The sequence below is a fragment of the Petaurus breviceps genome, unplaced genomic scaffold (genome assembly GCF_028583685.1).
Source record: "Petaurus breviceps papuanus isolate PSGF00001 unplaced genomic scaffold, PetGlider_PUasm1.0 37, whole genome shotgun sequence".
Lineage (NCBI taxonomy): Eukaryota > Metazoa > Chordata > Mammalia > Diprotodontia > Petauridae > Petaurus > Petaurus breviceps.
In genome coordinates, this window is record NW_027186296.1 from 2,851,413 (window position 1) to 2,873,124 (window position 21,712).

Sequence of the window (21,712 nt, forward strand, 5' to 3'; positions counted from 1 at the left end):
TACAGAATGATTTTTATGATAAGAATTAAATTGTCTTTTACATATTTCATAGAATTAACTTATAGTTCTTCCTGAACCAGAGGTAATGTGATGTAAGATCACATGACTGTTTTCTAATTCATTTATCTAGAATTATTATGGCATAGAAGGTATTCTATATAAAGGAATTTTCCAGAATAAAATGCCAGCAACAATTTTTATTTCAAATATTCTTGTTTCCACAATCCTAAGGAAAAAAAATCTTACTTTTCTCTTTTTACCCATCTAGTTACCACCTTTTTCCTCCCCTTAACTACTAAACTTGTTGAAAATCTTGTTTATACATGATATAGAATAGAGGTCTCCAGGAAAGACCTTATTCAAATCTGAAAGAATTCAATTTCCATAGGAGAAAACAGGAATAGAATAGTTTTACCTCTGTCATTCTAATCCCCAAGTACTTATTTGTACTTGTTAACACTACTACAGCTAAAAAATAAGTTTTTGTTGACTTTAGGATTTCTTGGGAGAACCTAATTCTGTTCTTCACTTTTCTTGCTACTATTCCTCCAGAACAGGAAATCAATCACCAAGCATTCATATATGGTTTCCTGTGTGCCACACACTGTGCTGAGCACTGGGTATTCAGAGAGAGAGCAGCAATACCTGCCCTCAAGGAGCTCATTGTCTAATGGGGAGACAAAATTTAAATAGCAAGATAAACAAAAGATACTTACAGAGTAGGTGGAACATGATCTGAGAGTGGAAGACACTGGTGGGAACCAGGAAATATCTCCTTCAGAAAGTTGGATTTATGTGGAGTCCTGAAGGAAGTTTGGGAAACTTAGAGATGGATGTGAGAGAGTAAAACATTACAGATATGGGGACCTGGGGGTGGAATTTGTCCTCATTTACAGGATAATAGAATTTCAGAGTTTGAAGAGACTTCATATGTGAGCTAGGATTCTGGTTAAATCATAACAAGTTGTCATCTGACTTTTGCTTGAAGACCTTCAATAAAGGGAGCACAGCACCTCCTGAAGAATCCTTTCTTTTGTATGGCTCTAATTTTTGAGCAGTTTTTCCTTACTTTTAGTTTTGAGTTTGGTCCCTGTCTTTGATTTCATTGGTGTGGAGGATTCCTGGTGAAGAAATCCTCTTTACTCATTCATATCAGCAATTTAGTCTTAGATTGTTGCATGGGACGCTGAGAGATTTGGCCAGGTTCATATAGCCAGAATCAGTCAGAGGTAGGATTTTTTTTTTAAATAAAGTTTAAACCAGCTTCTTTTATCTTCCACCCATGCCTTTTATATTAATCTGTCATCTGGGGTCAAGCAGAGTCTATCTTCCACATGATATTCCTTCAGATATTTGAAGACAGTTCCCATTTTCCCCCTAAACCTTTTTTTCTCTCAATTTTGAACCAAAATAATTAACATAATCTTGAGACCCTTAACTATCTTGTTTGCCCTCCTCAGTGCTCTCCAGCTTGTCCATTTCCCTGGAAAATAAGACTTCTTTCACTGAACATAATACTTTGACCTCTGTCTGCCTCAGTTTCCTCAACTGTAAAATTGGGGGTAATAACAGCACCTATCTTCCAGGGTTGTTGTGAAGATCAAATGAGATATAGAATACAGCACAAATGGAAATGTAAATATTTCTCAAATGAGATAATATTTGTAAAGCACTTATTAGTACAATGCCTGGCATAATAGGCACCTAATAAATGTTTCTTTCCTTCTATGCACTATGTTATTCTGTGGACACACAAATACAAAGAATGAAATAATCTATTCTTAAAGAGCTTACAGTTTTCTAAAAGACAACTTATACATATCTAAATATATTCAAAATTAATATATGTTGCAAAACAACAAGATAAGTAAAAATAGTTACAGATGGAGGGTACTAACAACTGGGAGATCAGGTAAGACTTATAGACTATGGTAACCAAGCTGCATTTGAAGGAAGAGATAGATTCTATAAGGCAGTGGTGAGGGGGCAGTGTATACCACTCTATAGGGGAAATGACCACCATATAGACAGGAAGACCAGAGATAGAGTGTCCAGTGTGAGGAATTGTGAGAAGGCCAGTTTGGTGTGATCACAGAGTATGGAAGGTGAGTAATATATAATGAGGCTGGAATGATAGGTTGAGGGCAGATTTTGAAGGGCTTTAAAAAACAAATAAAAGAGTTTACATTTTATCCTAGAGTCAATAGGTCAACAGTTGGATCAATGTATGGGGAGATTAGGTCAGATCTGCTTTTTAGGAAAATCACTTTGGCAGCTGTGTGAAATATGGGATTGGAGTGGGGAGGCTTGAGGCAGGGAGATCAATTAGGTGGCCATTGCAAAAGTCTAGTTAAGAGATGAGGAGGGACTGAACTAAGGCATTAGCTATGTGAATAGAGAAGAGTCTGATGTGAGAGATGTTGTAGAGATCAGAACAGAAAGATGAGATATGTGTGGTGACTGAGAGTCAGGTGTCAAGGATAACATTTATATTACACAACTAGGAAACTGACAGAAATGATGTTGAAGAGGGGCAAGTTTGGGGAGAAGATAATCAATTCTGTTTTGGATGTGTGTTTGAGAGTCTCCAGAACATTGCACTTTGAAAGGTCCAGGAGACTGTTGGTGATTTGGGACTGAAATTCAGGGGAGAGACTACTGATGGACATATAGATTTGGAAGACATATATGTTGAAATCATAATTAAGCCTATTGAAGGTGGTGGGGAGCACTCACAGTTAGTGCATGATATGGGTGATAAGCCAACAATGGAGACTGAAGAGTCTATCACACAAAGAACAGGAAAAGTACAAGAGACTGACTGGCAAAAACTCAGATGCTTAAAGACACCTGCTTATCTGGTCTTAATTCCCAAGATCTGTATATCATGTCTTCCTTAATGAAGATTAAGATCTCATGGGCTCTTTTGTCCATACCATAGTAATTGAGCCATAATGAGCTTGCAGTCCTCTAAAACCTCAAGATCTTTTCCAGATGCACTATGTATCCATACCTATACCTTCTTGTATTTGAAAATTTATTCACTTTCACCTCTTCTTTTTGTCTTTTTAAAATCTAAAGTGATTGATCAGCAGACTATGCAGCAGACATCTTCACTGGAACCTCCCCATAGCACGTTGGTTTTTACTTCCATGGAATTTAATATTTTGTGCTTTCATCTATAGATCTTTTTGTAGTAGACTAAACTGTTGTTAAATTATAAGTTCCTTGAGGACAGAATCTGTGTATCTCAGAGACATGAGTGGGCTATGGCCAGAGGTCACATAAGCATTAAGGTGCAGCATCAGGATTCAAATCCATGAACTCTGAGGACAAATCCTTCCATTACATCTTTCCAAAAAAATGTCATAGGATTATGGGATCATATGTATAGAGCAGATGGTTTGAAATATTTTGTATTTATGTATATACATATTGTATATATATTTATGCACACACTGGATTCTTGCAGTAGAAATTAGAGAGAGTGAAGGGAGAGTTTTCATTTTTTTAAATTCTTTTTTGATTCATTCTTTTTAACTCTATGTTGTGCCTTGGACATAGTAGGTGCTTAAAAATGCTAGTTTAATTTAATTGGGTAGAGTATTCTATACCATACTCATAATAGGCTATCGATAAATATTTCTTGTTTGTTGAAAAAATTTCATTTTACTTGATAGGTTTGATATACTCTTTAAAGGTGATAAGTATATATAATTGTAGTAATAGTCCAAGTCCTAGTTCTTATTAAATAAGAAATGCCACTAATATTAATTTTATTTGAACTTTGGCAAGATTTATTTTTAATTAGTACTTTATCTTGATCAATTATTTTCAATATGATAAGAAAAACAAGTTTTATAAGCCATCAGAAATTATTAACTTTGCTTACATTTTCTGAGAGGTTTTCATAATTAGGAAATGATCAAATTAATCATATATCCATATTTAATTACTCTTGGTTTAGGAAAATTACAGTTATTCTCAAAGTATGTCTGCTAACAAAATAATTACTTATTGCTGTATTTTCTCACTAGGATAGTATCAAATTTTGATTTTAATGTCCCATATAATAAATGATTATAACTCTATATGACAGAAAAATATTGAAATCTCTTATTTGTATAATTTATGCTAAGATATAGGATTTTAATAGTCGGAGCAGAAGAAGTAGAGCATTCCAAGTATGGGAGATAGCCAGAGAAAATGCCCAGTGGTGAGAGATGGAGTGTTTTGTTTCGTGGGTGGGAGAGTAAAGTTTAAGAAAACTGGGAAGGAGGGCAGCTAGGTAGCGCAGTGAATAGAACACCAGCCCTGGAGTCAGGAGGACATGAGTTCAAATCTAACCTCAGACACTTAACACTTACTAGCTATGTGACCTTGGCCAAGTCACTTAGCCCCAGTTGCCCTGCTCTCCCCCCTCAAAAAAAAAAAAAAAGAAGAAAACTGGGAAGGTAAGAGGGTCTGGTTTTACAAAGGTTTTTGAATGCTAAACTGAACATTTTACATTTGGTCCTGGATGCAATAGGAAGCCACGGGAGTTAACTGAGTAAGAGGAGGTAACAGACTTGCTTTTTAGGAAAATCACTTTAATGTTTGAATGGAGGCTAGTTTGGAGTCGGAAGAAACTTGAGGCAGGCAGACCCACCAAAAGGCTGTTGCAGTAATACAGGCATGAGGTAATGGAGCATCTGCACTATAATGGTAACAGTGTCAGAGGAGAAAAGGGGACATGTCTGAGAGATGTTGCAAAAAACCAACAGGTCTTGGAAACAGATTGAATATGGGGGCAGTGAGAGAGACTAAAGAATCCAGGATGACTTTTAGGTTCAGAGCCTAAGGGACTGGGGAGAATGGTGTTACTCTCTACAGTAACAGGGAAGGTAGGTGGGGGAGGGAGGCAGAGAATTTAAGGGGAAAGATAGTGAACTCCATTTTGGACACATTGAATTTAAGATGTCTACCACATAATCCAGCTTGAGATGTCTAAAAGACAGTTGGAGATGCAAGATTGGACATCAGTAGAGAGTTTGAGGCAGGATAGGTAGATTTGTGAATTATCAACCTAGGTGGTAATTAAATTCATGGGAGCTGATGAGATCACTAAATAAAGTAAGATAGGGGAAAAAAGAAGAAGACCCAGGACAGAACCCTGAAAACATCAAGTGTTAGAGGGTGTGATCTTTAGCAGGATCAAGCAAAGGAAAGAGAAGGAACAGTTAAGATGGGTGGGATGAAAACCAGAAGAGTGTTACCCAAAAAAACTAGAGAAAAGAGTGTCAAATAGGGGAGGGTAATCAACAGTGTCAAAGGCTGCAGAGAGGTTAAGGAGAATGACGACTGAGAAAAGGCTATTGAATTTGGCAACTAAGAGATCCATGGTAACTTTGGAGAGAGCAGTTTCAATGGAATGATATGATCAGAAGTTAGATTATAAGGGTTTAAGAAGAGAGTGGGAGAAGACAAAATGGAGGCATCTATTGTAGATTAAAAAAAACTATTCATGATATGTTGGTATTCAGTTTCTTCATATTCAGTTAACTGCTTACATCCTTTATTCCTTAATCTTGAATCATATTTCCCGGTGCATATTTGACATACTGATGAAGCCATTGAGTATTAATGTATAAGTTAATTTGGTAGAATTTCTTTGCTTTTTTGTTGTCTGAAACATATTGTACATGCTTATTATAAACATTACAAGGTGAAATGACCAAGTGTTCCATGATTAATTATTAATTGAAAAATTGAAATTTTCTACCTTAAAATTGAAATTTTCTACATTATCAGGATCCTACTTAACAACAACTTCTTTATGTATTCTTGTTTCATTTATATCAAGAATATTGGCTGGCTTCAATTTTTTCAGTAGGGTATCAATTCTTTGTTGGACAAGGATCTTAGGTTTAGAATACTATATCATTCATTAAATTAATTGTTTGCTAGGATACTTTAAAAACCGTTGATTCTTATTACCTTTTGTCATTTTCTCCTAAGTCTTGCCAATATCATTGCCAGTGCAGAAATGAACAGAACAAAAATTAAGGGCCATTTTATATTTTTGTTTGTTTCAAAGGTTACCATGACCAAAGACCTTATTACCAAGTGGTCAATCTACTAATGATGTGTTTCTTCACACTTAACTAGGCTCTTTATCACATAGTAACCATAATCTAGTAACAGGATCTTATTCAAAGCTTTTCCATTTCATGGAAACTACCAAAGTTCACATTCATTTTACTGACATAATTATCAAGAATTCAGTCATCTCAAAGCCACAATGAGGTGTTGGGTAGTAATCACCACACCAAAGAGACTAAGAGAACCCAAATAAGTACGTCAACCATCATACATTTGATTACTTTGCTAGTCAGACAGATAGGGAAGCTAGGGGCAGTAGTGATGCTGGGCATAAACTGATTTACAAAATATTATTGCAAATTATGGAAGATAATGATTTATTGTCTTGCAAAACAGAGAGCATTGGTGGGAAAAACAAGTCAGATATTGACATGAGATCCAACTAAGCCATATCACTGCGAAAACATTTATACATGAAATGTTGATGAGGACAATAAAAAACTAAAAATAAAACAGATTTTATGATACTCATAAGTAGCTGAAACTATCACTGCCAAGATTCATTTTATAATGTCTAGTTTGTCTTTTCCATGACCTTTCTTTTGATTTTTATAAGGACATATTTGCTTCCTAGTATTTTGTAATTACAAGAGCTATCCTTCTTCTGGGAAATGTAAATTAATTGGTATTGCTTGCTAGAAAATGTACACACATACATATGCACACAGATGTATTAATAATTAATGTCTTCTTCCCTTGGGTAGGACTTTGTGTATTGAAAGTTTATTCCTTGCCCCACCTTTATAGACTATGAGTTAGCATATGTAAAATCCTAAGGGAAAAAGTTAAAAGAACTTCCATCAGAGGTCTCTGATTCTTACTTGAGAGGACCTCTTGAGACTATCCTCTTGGCATTGACAAGGCAATTTAAAGGAAGAAATCCTTAGAAAGATTCAGGACCATACTAATTGGATGCTATCCTATGTATCTTTGTAGTTTTATTGCTTCTAGCTTTCTTTTCCTGTAACCCCTCCAACTAGCCAAAAAGATCCTTCTTTTCCAATTAAACCTTCATAAATAAATGTCAACCTGGCCCCATAGTACTGTGCCTTAGAGATGAGATTCTTAATATCTCCCTTGTTAGTCAGTCTTAAGTAGATGAGGGAGCATTTCAATCCTTTTGTCTCCTTTCCTCAGATGATAACTATCTTCAAGATTCCAAAGTGTAGCTCTGGAAGCAGAGGTAATAGAAAACATTTTCTTCCCTCCCTTCTTCCTAGAACCCTTGAAAAGGAGGGACCATTCCTAATATGTACTCTATGACAAAGGAATGGTACTTACATAGGAGAGTAAATATTAGAAATTATATTTTAGAGAGATGCTATACCTTTATCCCAATTCGGATAGCAGATTTGTAGGACATCAGCACTGTCCTTTCTCTACACTCCATATTCTACCAATGAAGAATATCCTTTAATCTCATTAGTATGTCTTATTCATGGGCTTTCTCCTGTTTTCCTCTCTAGTGTGGATATTAAGATATCAGCAAATCACTCATTTAAAGAAGAATTTGCTGTCAAAAGCAGGAATTAAAATGAATAGGAGAAATTGATCAAGTATTTCCAATTTTAAACTACTCAAACTCATAAAAGAAAATCCCTAACTTACCAGTTCTTAAAATGTTATTTGCTTCTGCTTATTCATAGTAGAATAACCCAATTATATTTAGACTCTAACATCTCAGTCCCAAATATTTTATGAGAAATTAAGAATAACATTTAGAAAGATGAATTTGGCACAGAAATTGGCATAAAAGGTATCTTCTTTCTGCCAACCATATTATCAGAAAAGTAGACAGGTTATGTAACAGGAGTGAGAAATTATTTTTGGATGAGTTAAGTCCAATGCTCGTACCCACAGAAAGGTAATAGCTATAGAGCAGAGATTCTTTAAATGGGAATTATATATTTGTTTTGAAAAATGTTTTGATAACTATTTCAATATCATTTCCTCTGTGATCTTGTACATTTTATTATGTGCACTCAAAAACATTGTTCTTAGAAGGAGCCAGTCAACTTAACCAGCCACTGCCAAAGGGGTCCATAACACACAACCAAGGTTAAGAATGATTGTCCTAGAGGAATGTTGCCAATGTATTAGTTAGATCTTCTGTGAAGGATTGAGGGTTGGGGATGGACGGAATGGATTAGAATAACACAGAATGAGAAGACATGGACAAGTTTTCTATCCTGTTATAGAGTAACCTACTTAATGAGATAACTGGTTCTAAAGTCTTAAGTTTATTAAAAGTTGTGTTGTATACCAAATTTGGGAGGATATGAAGCATAGAGATATGTAAAATTATAAAGATATAAGAATTTTATTGCCTTATCTGGCATCTCAACCCATTTTATTTTCCTTTGTGAAGTACTTTATTGGCTTTCTGCTCCCCACAAATGATATGCAGTTTAACAGCATAATTTGAAGTATAGTTTAATAATTGTCTCATCAAAATCAGTCTATTTACTTTCATTTTTCAGTAGATATGTTTATATTAGAAAAAATCATTTATGACTTATAACTTTGTTTTCTAGAGAGTATATTTTAAGACTTGGTTATGTTTTCTATTTCCTTGTTACTGTATTAAAGTAATGAAAATAATATTGTGTACTGCTATACATCTACTAATAGCTATATCTGTACAGTCCCTTTAGTTAACTGAGCACATTCACATACTTTAGCTAAACTTGGCCATTTCAGTTTTATTCCCTGCTCAACATTATATGCAATATTTTATTTTACCTTTTAACTAGATAGTCGTTAAACTCTTGTAATATAATCACTTTGATGAAACACAAACGGAAACAAAAAAAGGTTCAAAATCACAGCTTTTTTCCTACAACTAATTTGCTAGAAGTAGTTATTTACTTATCCCTGTGTGGTTTAGACGGACATTTTTCTACCCTTTTGGAAAGGAACCTTTAAAATGACTATAACACTTTGGACATCAGAAATTCTGGCGGTATATCTGACTACTTACTTTAATTTCTTTAAGCCTTTTTTGTGCCAATTATTATTTTTATTTTTGTTTTTAATGAACTCAGTATCATGTTCCCATATTTGGATGGGTCAGAGTATTAATAATATTTATTCTAAAGTAATTTTTTTCTATAAACATATCCCCAGGAAAGAATTAACTTTTTGGGGGATGACTTTTTGGGAGCTACTCTTGTACAGTGAATTCTTATTCATTTTGTTATCCATAATTACCCCCTAGTCACTTTCTTCATAACTATTTTTTAGATAATATGCCCTACTTTTTTCCTGGCTTGCATATTACTCTTTTCTAAGTATATTATCTTAACAGTTCCTTACATTAAATCTCATCTCAGACTAGTTCTACCAGATTCCCAAGTTGTCCATATCCATCTATTTATTTGATTGATTTTCCTTTACCTTAAAAAAAAAATCCCTTCTAGTTTGGTATCATCTGCAACTTTGATCATTGCTGAATTTACATTCTGCTTCAGGTTGTTATCAAATATATTGAACATGCGAGTTCCAGTCCCCATGGAGTCATCCAAGATATGTATTCAGTTGTAGCTCTATTGACAATAACTCATCACTTTCTATATGTCAGCTAATTTGTTATCCATGATGTTATCTTTCTCATTTCTTCTTCCCAAATATAAAAAAAATCCTTCCTACCATATAAAATTTTTTATAAAATTCAGACAAATAGTGCCCATCATATTTCTTTATCCACCCAAATTGATGCTTTATTTTTTTCTAATAAAAAAAATTGTTTACTTAAAAGCATTCAGAATGTCAACAAAACAGCTGCAACTCTTTTTTTTGCAGTTACAGAGCAGTATTCAGTTAACAGAACAACAATTATTTCATATGCTGCATCAAAGACAACTGAACATGAAAATGAACTACAGTTCCATATATAACTAATTTGTGCTGTGCACCAACGATAACCTGCTTTAAATTTCCATGCCATTTTACAACCCCCATACCATACCAGGCAAGGTTAGTGGCTATTGAAAATACCACAAAAAGGGGCAGCTAGGTGGCACAATGAATAGAGCACCAGCCCTGGAGTTAGGAGGACCTGAGTTCAAATCCGAACTCAAACACTTAACACACAAATAAAACTAGTCATGTGACCTTGGGCAAGTCACTTAACCCCAATTGCCCTCCAAAAAATAAAAAAAACAAAAAGAAAATACCACAAAAGGACAGGGATATCTAAAGACACATTTGGTAGTGTGTTAACTATACAAAAAAAGTCACTTAAAAAACAAATCTTACACAGCCTTACATTTCTTTTTTTTTTTCTTTAAAAGGAGTGAGTTGTATATAAGGGGGTTAAATGCTTTATAGACAAGGAAAAAACTGCTCTAGAACCAACTTATTCATTGTTATCATCATCTTCATCATCATTTTCTTCATCCTTCTTGTTTTCTTTATCTTCCTCCTCTTCCTTCTTTTTCTTGTTCTTCTCAGCCTTGACAACTCCTCCCTTTTTACTGACTTCAGGTTTTCCTTTAAACCAGTATGCAGCAATATCTTTTTCATATTTTTTTCCTTCAGATTAGCTGCCTTCTTTTCATAAGGTGCTTCTTCATCTTCAGCAGTATTATTCCACATTTCTCCAAAAAAAATTTTTTTGTCACATCTCCAATAGAATTGGATGATACTGATAACAGAATAAGAAAAATGCCAAATGAGGCCCCTTGAGTGTATTGGGATCCTTAAACTTTTTTGTTTCTCCTTTAGGTGGTATATATGTTTTCATTTCTCTTTCATAATAAACCTTATCAACTTTTGCCATGTCCTCAAATTTTCCTTTCTCTTTAGCAGTCATTGTCTTCCAGGTTCTTACCTGAGCATTTTTTTAGAAAATTCTGAGAAGTTGTCAGAAGCATCTCGGTGATTCTTCTTGTGTTCATCTCCTCAGACTTGCACAAAGAAAGCATATGAAGACGTTTTCTCTCTCAGCTCTTTGCCCATTTTGATTGCTTTCCCTTAGCACCTGTAATGGGAATGTAAATTTAAAGATCTTCCCTGCCCCTAGGCTAAAGTGCACCTGGAGCCTGGGGTGGGAGGCTTGTTTTTCAGTAGATACTTCTTGATTGGCCAGTGAGTCAATAAGGTTGTTACATTCTCTGAGCCAGGAGAAGGTTATATAAGCCCTGATCTGTAGCTTTGTTTTAGGGCTCACTTTGAGAAGTGTTCTGTGATTTGATCTGGATTCTGGGAAGCCGTTGTTGAAAGCCCCACCTCGGCTTTGAAAAACCCAGATGTTGAAACCCAGATCTTGATTTGGTATGGATGTAATGGTTGGACAGTTTGAAATCTGTCTACTTGATCTGTTTCTCTGACTTCATAATTCTGTCTGTATATTCTGAAGTTCAGGGTGCTGACCTTTTTCCCCTGAACTAGGTAACCGATACATATTTGACTGATTAAAGTAAGCTTGTTAACCCATTTTGAGTTGCTTTCCTTTATCAAAGCAGATCTAAGAACCTGTGTTGGCAGCGACCCTAGGGACGCTGGGGTGCTTGCTGCTACAGCACCTCACAGAGTAGCCCAGTGCGCTTCTGGCTTTTACTTGCCCCAGCACTGTCTCTGTGTAACTCAGTGTTCTGCAATGGCTGTGAGATCGCAAGTGTTGCTTTATTTAAAAACAAACAAAAAGTTATTAATCTAAGACAATATTAATAAAAAATTAATAAAAATAGAATGCTTCTTATAATTTCCGTGAAGCATCACTGAATCTTCAAATTATGTTATATGAGTCTTTTTCAAGTATCTCTTTATTCTATGCATTTTCCATGCAAAATGGACTCTTGTTACTTGCCATTTAAACATTAAAATTTTTTTTTCATTTCTAGCACATTTTTCCATCCCCTTTCATAGATGAATATTTTATTATGTCTACATTTAATTACCTCAAAGAAGCATAATATTTTTCTATTTCCCAGTTTATTATTCAGGACCATATAATGATTTATCTTAATATAATTTTTTTTTTTTTTTAGGAAAAAGAAGAAATAGATGGTGTATCTGTTGGGGCCATTCTTTCTGATTATCAACGAGTTCGAGTGGAAAATGTGTAAGAAAATATTGATTTGATAGATCAGTTTAAAGTGTGTATTTTGAGGACTTATATGAACCAAAGAAAGTTTGTATTTGTAGCCATTCACTAAATAAATGTTGTATTCCTCATGCTCTTAGGCTTTAGATTTATATAGTGACTCTAGTAAGAAACCAAAGTAACACTCTGTAATTTTTACCCATGAATCATTCATCAAAAGCACCCTAACCTTCTAGGAAAAATGAATTTTGTATAATAAAAAAATTTAAGGTAGAAAAATTTTAAATAAGTAAAAACTCTTAAATTTCCCATTAAATTAATTTTGTGTGTTGATGCCTACTTAATACATCATTCCCTGTCACAATATCAAGGGATAATGGGGGATGGGCGGATGCAGAATAGCCAGTATTTTAAAGAAGATACATACACATACACATATATGCATGTACTGTGAGTTACAGAAATTCATATACATACATACCTTACTGTTACAGATGCAAAGCTACATATACATTCACACACACAATTACCTTCCTATTTATAAGTTTGTCAAATTTGGGGGTAGAGAAGAGGCATATTTAGACCTTCATGTTAATAGATTATAGTTCTTCTATAATTTTAGAGCACATTGGCAGTCAATATTTTGCAAAATAACCGATAAATTCAATTGTTTTAGTCATTTTCTTTTTGGGGAAAAAGTAAAATCATATTTTTGACATTCTGTCAACAGACACATTAACTTAACATGTTAAGGGAGGTTGGGCTGATTTAGGGTACACTTGAAACATGTAGTACAATTTTCTCATTTATTCCTTGTAAAATACTATGCAATAGGTAATTCAAGTATTTCTAGTCCCATTTTGCAGATAAGGAAAAAGCTACACACAGAGGTTGAATGATCTGTCCAATGTCACATGCTGTTAAGTAGAAGAGTAGAATTTGAATACAAATCTTCCTGTCTTCAAGACCAATATTCCTTCTATGATAGCAGATTGTTTCAACTCAACCAAATGACTGGCTAAGGTATTTTTCCTTTTCAAGTGGGAGCCATTGTGGCTGGGAAATGTTAACTGTTTTTTGAGTAAAAGGCCTAGGTATGAATTTCTGCTGCTTATTATATGTGAGAACCTAGGTAATCCTTTGTAGATCCTAGCTTCCTCATCTGTAAAATATTCCCATTAATATTTAGATGATCTGCCTGGAAGGGTAAGTGCAAGAAAAGTTCTTGGTATATATGTATATATGTGTGTGTGTGAAATTTGTTTTTACTGTTATTCTTGTTCTGTGATTTCATTTGTGCAGGGAATTTTTGGTATGCAGACTCACTTAACCAATGCAGATTTGTGACTCCTCATTAACTTGTAGATTAGGGTTGTCTGGAGCATTGGGAGGTTCTGGGACTTGCACAAGGTCACAAAACTAGAGTAGAGGAGAGGCAGGACTTGAACTAAGGTCCTCCTGATTCTAAGACCAGCTCATTAGAGGATAATGCTTCTCTTATTATTATGTAAATTACTACAACTATTTTAGGAAAATGTATTGTTTTTAGAACTACATTGTACATATTCACATAAAAGAATATGAAGAGCCCAGTATTATTTACTGTTTAGAAAAGGAATTGCTAGTATTTTTTTGGTAGAGCTTAAACTAAGAATTAAAAATGGATACATACATGAATCAAAATTAGCTTTTCTTTTAGAAATTTTATTACATGAGGGGGTGGCTAGGTGGCGCAGTCAATAAATCATGGACCAAGGAGTCAGGAGGACCTGAGTTCAAATCCAATCTCATACACTTAACACTAGCCATGTGACCATGGGCAAATCACTTAACCCCAATTGCCCTGCCTTCCCCCTCCAAAAATAAACTCAAAAAAAATTATTACATGAGCAAAAAAACATAGAAAAGATTATTTGGTATTTTTATTAAAATATATATACATATACTTACATATTACATATGTACCCTTTCTATATAGTATTTTGAAAGATGAAATATTTAAAAGGAAAATGGAATATGTCAAAATTCACAGTACAAAATGGACTCTGATCCAGCTAATTCATTCAGAATACATAGTCATATACACAATTAAATATGGAAATATCATCCCTTTTTTCCAAGTGTTTGTCAAATGTTGAGAGAATGCTAAACAAATGTCCATAGTGGTTAATATGCCTGGACATCAAAAATGTTGTTCTGAAAGTTGGCAAGCTATGAAACCAACAGGAGAATTTATTGTAAATATTTATCTCAGTTATTACGGTAGGCCCTAGCCAAGCATTTGGGAATGAACATCACCTGCAGAGAGCATTATTATAGGGGGGGAGAGGAAAAAAATAAAACAGGGGACAAGAAATTTACGTGGTAGCTTTGTTGTGTATTTAAAAGGAATAGCAAGTTGTACATAATAGATTTGTGGTTTCAGTCATCTTTTTTATTGTACTATGTTATGGAAATGCTTGTTTTATTCCATAAAGTTAAAAAGAAATTTTTTAAGAGCACTTTATATTAAGACATTAAGACATTTAATTAGCAGAATGAAGAGTCTATATTCTGTATAAAAATTGCAAACTATTTAAAAATATAGTATAAAAGCTAATATTTTAACTTTTGTTGTTTTATATTTATTTAGACAATTGCCATATTGTTGAAATTACTCTTTATTTTTAACTTATCTATGACTTAGACTACTGCTTTAAAAATTCCTTTTTGGAGCCAAAAAGTTGTTGTTCAGACATTTCAGTTGTGTTTGACTCTTTGTGACCTCATTTGGGGTTTGGAGTAGTTTATCATTTTCTTCTCCAACTTGTTTTACAGATGAGAAAACTGAACCAAACAGGGTGAAGTGACTTGCCCAAGGTCACACAACCAGGTGTCTGAGGTCATATTTGTACTCAGAAAGATGAGTCTTCCTGACTCCAGGCCTGGCACTCTATCTACTGTGCCATATAGCTGTCCTAGAATCAGAAAGACTACAGTTCCAATCAAGCCTCAGATGTTTTCTGGCTGCTTCATCCTGGGCAATCACTTAACCTTTGTTTGTCGAAGTTTATTCAACTCTAAAACGGTGATGATAATAATAGCATTTATACACTAGAGTTGTGGGGATCAATTGAGATCATATTTGTAAAATGCCTGGCAAAGAGTAGGTGCTTAACAAATGCCAGTTTCCTTCTTACAGAAAGGCTTTAGAACACTAGAGCTGCAGAATGGGATAAACATTTTGACATGACCCAAAAAAACCCCAAAATTTATCCTTAATGTTCCATAAATGATTAAACATTATTTAAAATGGTGAAGTCACCTTCAGTAACTGGTGTTTGTTTTTAAATCATGAAGTTGTTTATTCACTGTTAGCAATTCTGAGAATAACCTTCAAATCAATGAATGAAAAAATAATGTTTAAAAACTTTTTAGTTCAGTTCAAAGTGTGGTTGATAGTACATACAATAAATAGGATGGATTTAGAGGGAAAGATAGTAAGTTATGTTTTGGACATGTCCAGTAGGCAGGTATTGATTTGGAACTGGAGTTCAAGGGAGAGAATGAAACTGGATTCATAATACTGGGAGTTATCTGTGTAAGTGTACATATACATATACATACACACAACTACATACATACAGTTGAATCTATAGGAACTGATAAGGTCTGGGAACCATTAGAGTTTATTGAGTTAGCAAGTGATAATAGTCAAGCCTCAGAACAATGGCTTGAAGTGGGGAGAGATTTGCATCAGAGAGAGCAGTTGGAGGTCACTAGGGAGGAAAAACTGATATCTGTTGTGAAGGAAGAAGCATAAGTTGAAACCCTGACCTGAGGAAAAGGAGAGTCTGACCTAAAGAAAGATACTGGGGCAAAGGAAAAGTTCTCAATTGGATTTGGTCCCTAGAGTAGGGGAGTAGAGTCAACTCCTGAGGCCTCAGCAACAAAATTGAGTAATCCATCATACAGTAAAAAGACTTTTATGATATACCAAGGCATAAAGCCATGTAAGAGCAGCTTTCCAGAAGACTTCTACTGTGAACATCTTTGAAGGTTCTGATTACATAGTATAGTGAGCTCTCCATTTATTCAATAACAAATCAGAGTAAAACATTCATAGAAAATAAAAATATAGCATTCACAATGTTGCAACTTATCACAGAAAATCAAAATACAGCACTCACCATGTCACAACTCAACAACTTATCACTAAAATGGCCACATAGTTTTCACCAAAGTGGTCACATAGTTTTAAACAAAGCACATTCATTTAGTCAATCACAAAATCCTTAATTCCATCACAAAGTACAAAAGTCAAAGTTCTCCACCCCTAGGTCACAGTAAATCATAATCTTCTCAGTAAGTACACAGAATCCAAGTAAAGTCTTCTTTCAGCTTGACTTGAGACTGGCCCTCAGCTTTCATGATTCCTCTTCCATGGTCCCAGCTCCAACTGTCACCTGGGTTCAAAGGCAAGCAGCTCCCAGCACCTTGTCTAGTTCTTTGTCCAATTCCTGTTCCATATTGAAGTTGACAGTATCCAGTCCATTTCAAGTCCTTCACTGTTCCTGTTTCTGGGAAGACAAAGCTTGACAGAGCCACAGTAATATTCATTCACATTGCCAGCACCATCATCAATTCACTATCTGCCTGTGAAATCAACTCAGACCCACCAACAAAGTTTGAGAACTCAACACAAATCATCAATGTAGAAAACAACACAGACCCACAACAAGGTCCAAGAGGTCAGCACAAATCATCAGTAAAGTCCCAGGACCTCCAAAACCTTCCTCCAAGACTTGTGCAAACATACAACCAGAAAATCCTCTTTCAGGGCTTCCAGTAAGGTCTCAGGGCTTCTGTACAAAGTATCACAAACAAACATCAACACAGACAAAGCAGATAAACAAAGTGCCAGAATACGACAAGTTTTCTCCTTCTTGACTTTGCTACTTCAAGAGTCCTCTTCTCAGTTCTGCTGTCTCTAGCCTGGGCTTCTCCTTATATGTGTTCATTAGTTCCTCCCCTTCCTGTTGTAGGAGTTCACGAGTTGTAGGGTTCACAATTTGTGGACTCACATATTCTTTTTCTTAACAGACCTGATATAAGGCTCAAAAGGAACTTGAACTGAAACAAGGTGTTAATTCAATAGCTGAAACAAGGTGTGAACTAGTTCTGTGCTTGCTATTACACAAGGATAAGATACAAATTCAGAGGAAAATAATTCAAAATCTCCTTCAGTCAGCAGCTCCATTTATTATTCCCCTCCACCCCCTCCAAAAAAACTAAAACCAATCCCAGCTTGTCCAAAAGAGTAATTAGAATTCAACAAAGAAATAAGGCAGGAGTTTTAAAAAAAAAGATAATATTAAGGAAATAAGAACTATAGATAGACTTGGAAAAATGACCAGTAACTTATCAGAGGAGATACAAAACCTTACTGTAGTAATAAACTCCCTAAAAATCTGAATGGACCAAAGAGAAACTAATGATTCCAGGAGATAAAAAGAATTCTCAAAACAAAGTCAAAAGTGAAAAAAAAAAGTCATATATTTTATATAAAAAGTTATTCACCTGGAAAATAGATTGAGAAAAGATAACACTATGGTGGCAAAGAACTGAAAATTTTGGAGATTCACATCAACTGGGGAATGGCTGAACAAGTTGTGGTATATGATTATGATGGAATATTGTGCTGTAAGAAATGATGAACAGAATGGTTTCAGAAAAACCTGGAAAGATTTATGTGATCTGATATAAAGTGAAATGAGAAAACCAGGAGAACATTTTACATAGTAACAGCAATATTGTAATGATAATGAGTTGTGAAAGAGTTGGCTGCTCTGATCACAGTAAGGAACCACAACAATTCCAAAGGACACATGAAGAAAAATTCTGGCCACCTCTAGAGAGAAATTGAAACGTTTTTTTGCACTTTAGTTTTCTTGATTTTACTTTTGCTACATGGCTAATATGGAAATATGTTTTGTCTGACTTAATATGTATTGGGTATCATGTTACTTGCTTTCTCAGTAGGTTGTTGGAGGGGCCAGTGAGAGGAAGAGAATTTGGAAATGAAAATATACATTTTTATAAAAGAGATAAGAATCATAGATTACCTAAAGTCAACAACAAAAAACCTGGACAGCATATTTTAATAAATTATTAAAGAAAATTGCCCAGAACCTGAGGGTAATGTGAATATAGCAAGAATCAGCCTATTGTTTCCTCAAAATTCCAAAATGAAAACTCCCAAGAACCTCATTGTCATAATTTAGAACTTCAAGACAAAAGAAAAGCTGCTATGAGCAGTGAGAAAGAAAGAATTCAAATATCACAGAACCACAATCAGGATTGCACAAAATTTATTACCTATACTTAATATTAAGAGTGAAGGACATGGAATGAGATACTGCATAGAACAGATTATAAAGGTCTACAATCAGGAATAACTTACCTGGTGAAACTGATATAAACCCTCAAGAAGAGAAAAATAGATTCTGTGGTGAATAGAAAACTTTCAGACATTTCTGACCAAAAGCCCTGAACATTTAAATATAAGTAAGGGAGTTGAGAAAAATGAAATGGTAAATATAAGTGAACAGTCAAAAGTTGCTTTATAAGGGTGAGCTTTTTCTATTTTAAGGGTGGGAGAAAAGGTTAAAAAAAAGTTCTTTCAGAATTTTAATATAAGTCATTATAGGGATCATCACTGGAGAGAAGAAATAAATAGTTTTGTCATATTTTGAAGATGTTCATTCTTCATTTTCAAAGAGGACCATTGACATCATGGTCATCATCATCAGTCAATTATGACATCACCAATGATGTCTCAACCTGTAGATGAACTAGATTTAAGTGAGGTAGAGTTTGCATAGAATCATCAAAAATCAGTGTCAAGGAAAAAAAAAAAAGAAATCAGCATCAAGACAAAAATCAAGACAAACAGCAATGGCCAAGGATATAGTGGATGACCTTGGCATTTTTGATATCTGACCAAACTCTGAGCTCTCCACAGCACCAGCTTCAGCCACATTTGTGGCCAGTAGAACAAATTGTTCTTATTCACCCATTCCATGAGGAGAAGTCTTCACATACTTAGGATAGACATCTCCCTAACTACTGATTGATTTGAGGCCTATCAGTTAACCTCAACTTGGTTTAGCCCATCTGCCAAGATGGTTTTACCAGGGTGTGGCTTCTGCACATGCTACAACTTCTTAGAGGTACAGGTGGGAGGTAAGAAAAAAGAAAGACAATTGTACATTAAGGAAAATGGGAAAAATGATGAAGGGTTATACATTAATGTACACATTATTGGGTTGTAAAAGTAGAACTATTTATAAACATGAAAGAAATGGGGGGAAGCAGAGGTTGCTTTAACTTTCACCTAAGTTGCTCAAAAGAGGGTCAAGAATACTCATGGAATTTGGTATAGGAACATAATCACCTCAACAGGGATACAGATCAGAATAGGAAGAGGAGAAAATAGAATGTAAATGGAAGACCGTTTTAACTAAATTCAAAGAGATTTGTAATCAGACATTTTGCCACAAGATGATGAAGGGTTTTTGTCACAGTAATTATTCAAGACTAGGTATAGAAGGGTTAAAGAGTTGCTACATCAGTGGAGTGAGTATGCATACAATGAAATCACAGATACTTCGAATGTTATTTAAATGTTTTTTGTTATATACAGAAGACTTACAAAACTTTTTTGGAATGAATGATAGGTATGCTGAAATATTTCAAATTTATTTATTTAACAACCTGTGTACTTTGAGAGAGACTGATAAAATTCTCATATTTCTTTGTATTTCATCACTTGGTGGGTAACATTATATGCCAAAAGGGTTTCAAATAAAAAAAAAAGATCTCTTTGGCCAGTCCAAATGGATGAAATATTTTTAGAATTCACCAAGCCAACAAAATTTTTGGTCCACAGGATGGCAGAAAATCAGTTTGATTAATTTTTTTTTTCAGTATGACTCTGTCTCTATATTATCAGAATTGTTCTACTAAATTGGTCCAGCCAATGGAAATAAAAAGTCAATATTGAAATGGAAGGAACACCTAATTAAGATGCAGATCTGAATATTACTCCCAGCTTTGCTGCTTCCTAGTTATTTAATTGTTGATTTGTCACTTAATTTCTTTGAGGCACAGTTTCCTCATCTGTAAAAGTGTTATGATATTTATCTACTCTGATTAATTGTGCTAGTAGTTGTAAAGATAAGATTTTATACAATATTTAGAAAAAAAATTATAAAATAATATTTAGCATTATCCAAATGTAAAGGATGATGTTTACAATGATTTTGAAATAATGTTGATATCAAAAACTTAAAAGAACAAAATGATTGAATTTTTCCCTTAGTTATGTGGAATCATAGAGATATAGTCTAAATTGCCTGTCTTTTGTCCTCCTCTATACCTAGTCGTCTCAAAGTATGCTTTAACATGGATAAGGAATGTTGATTTAAAAAAAAATAAATGAACATAAAGCATGTAAATGTAGTAAAAAGGAATTTGAGGAACAAGGTGATGTGATTATAATAGCGTTGAATAGTCAATTTTTTTTAGTTATTTTTTATAGAATTTAACAATAATGAAAGATTTGAGACTGGAAATCAGCAAGACAACAAATTTTTGGTGTTAAAGATAGAAATGATATAACAACTTAATTCAGAGTTGTGTATTCTTAAACATTCACCAAAACATAGTTAAGCAGCAATAATTATATTTTTATTATGTGAAAATAGATATCCTTTTCTTTAATTCAATTAGATATCAACCATTTACTGTGTGAAGAAATTTGAAAGGGCCAAAACAAACATCAATAAATAATATGTGATCCATTCATTCAAGCAGTTTCCATGTCTTTGAAAAAACAGGGCAATTACACACGAAACACTTAGATACAATTTGAGGCAAGAAAAGTAGTTTTTCCTTGTCGTGAATCTTGTTGACATTATAAATTGTGCTAATTAGAAAGTTTTAATAGTTCTACTAGTAGTCCTTAGCTACTAGAATTTCTTGCGCTTAGCTTTCTATGCTTAGAAATTTGCTACAAATGTTTATAATCTGTCCAGAGGTTTCATTTTATCTGTAATTTAGTGTATAGTCCTAAGGATAAATTTGTTTATGTTCTGTAGAAGCTTCATTTTATATATAGCATTTGTGGTCTAAAAGCATCAATTCTAAGAAGTCCATTATGTTTAAAATCAAGTTAGTGTGGAGTGATATGTTGTAGTGGCAAGCACCCCAGGCACATCCTCAGGGTTTGCTGCTACCACAGGTTCTTGGATCTGCTTTGTTAAAGGAAAGCAACTCAAAATGGGTTAACAAGCTTACTTTAATCAGTCAGATATATATCGTTTACCTTGTTCAGGGGAAAAAGGTCAGCACCCCGAACTTCAAAGTATACAGGCAGAATTATCAAGACAGAAACAGATCAAGTAGACAGATTTCCAAACTGTCCAACCATTACATCCATACCCAGTCAACATCTGGGTTTCCACATCTGGGTTTTTCAAAGCC

At 34.4% G+C, this 21,712-nt stretch overlaps 1 protein-coding gene and 1 pseudogene across 3 annotated transcripts in view; one reads left to right on the forward strand and one right to left on the reverse strand.

Annotated features, from left to right (window-relative positions):
• DPH6 (diphthamine biosynthesis 6) overlaps window positions 1-21,712 on the forward strand; it is a 499,664-nt gene that overhangs the window by 114,236 nt on the left and 363,716 nt on the right. For all 3 annotated transcript variants that reach the window (XM_069097640.1, XM_069097641.1, XM_069097642.1), the window contains exon 4: window positions 12,132-12,205. In XM_069097640.1, coding sequence (XP_068953741.1) covers window positions 12,132-12,205 — 74 coding nt within the window. The remainder of the gene's footprint in view (window positions 1-12,131; window positions 12,206-21,712) is intronic.
• Window positions 10,499-11,100, reverse strand: LOC138168380 (putative high mobility group protein B1-like 1; annotated as a pseudogene).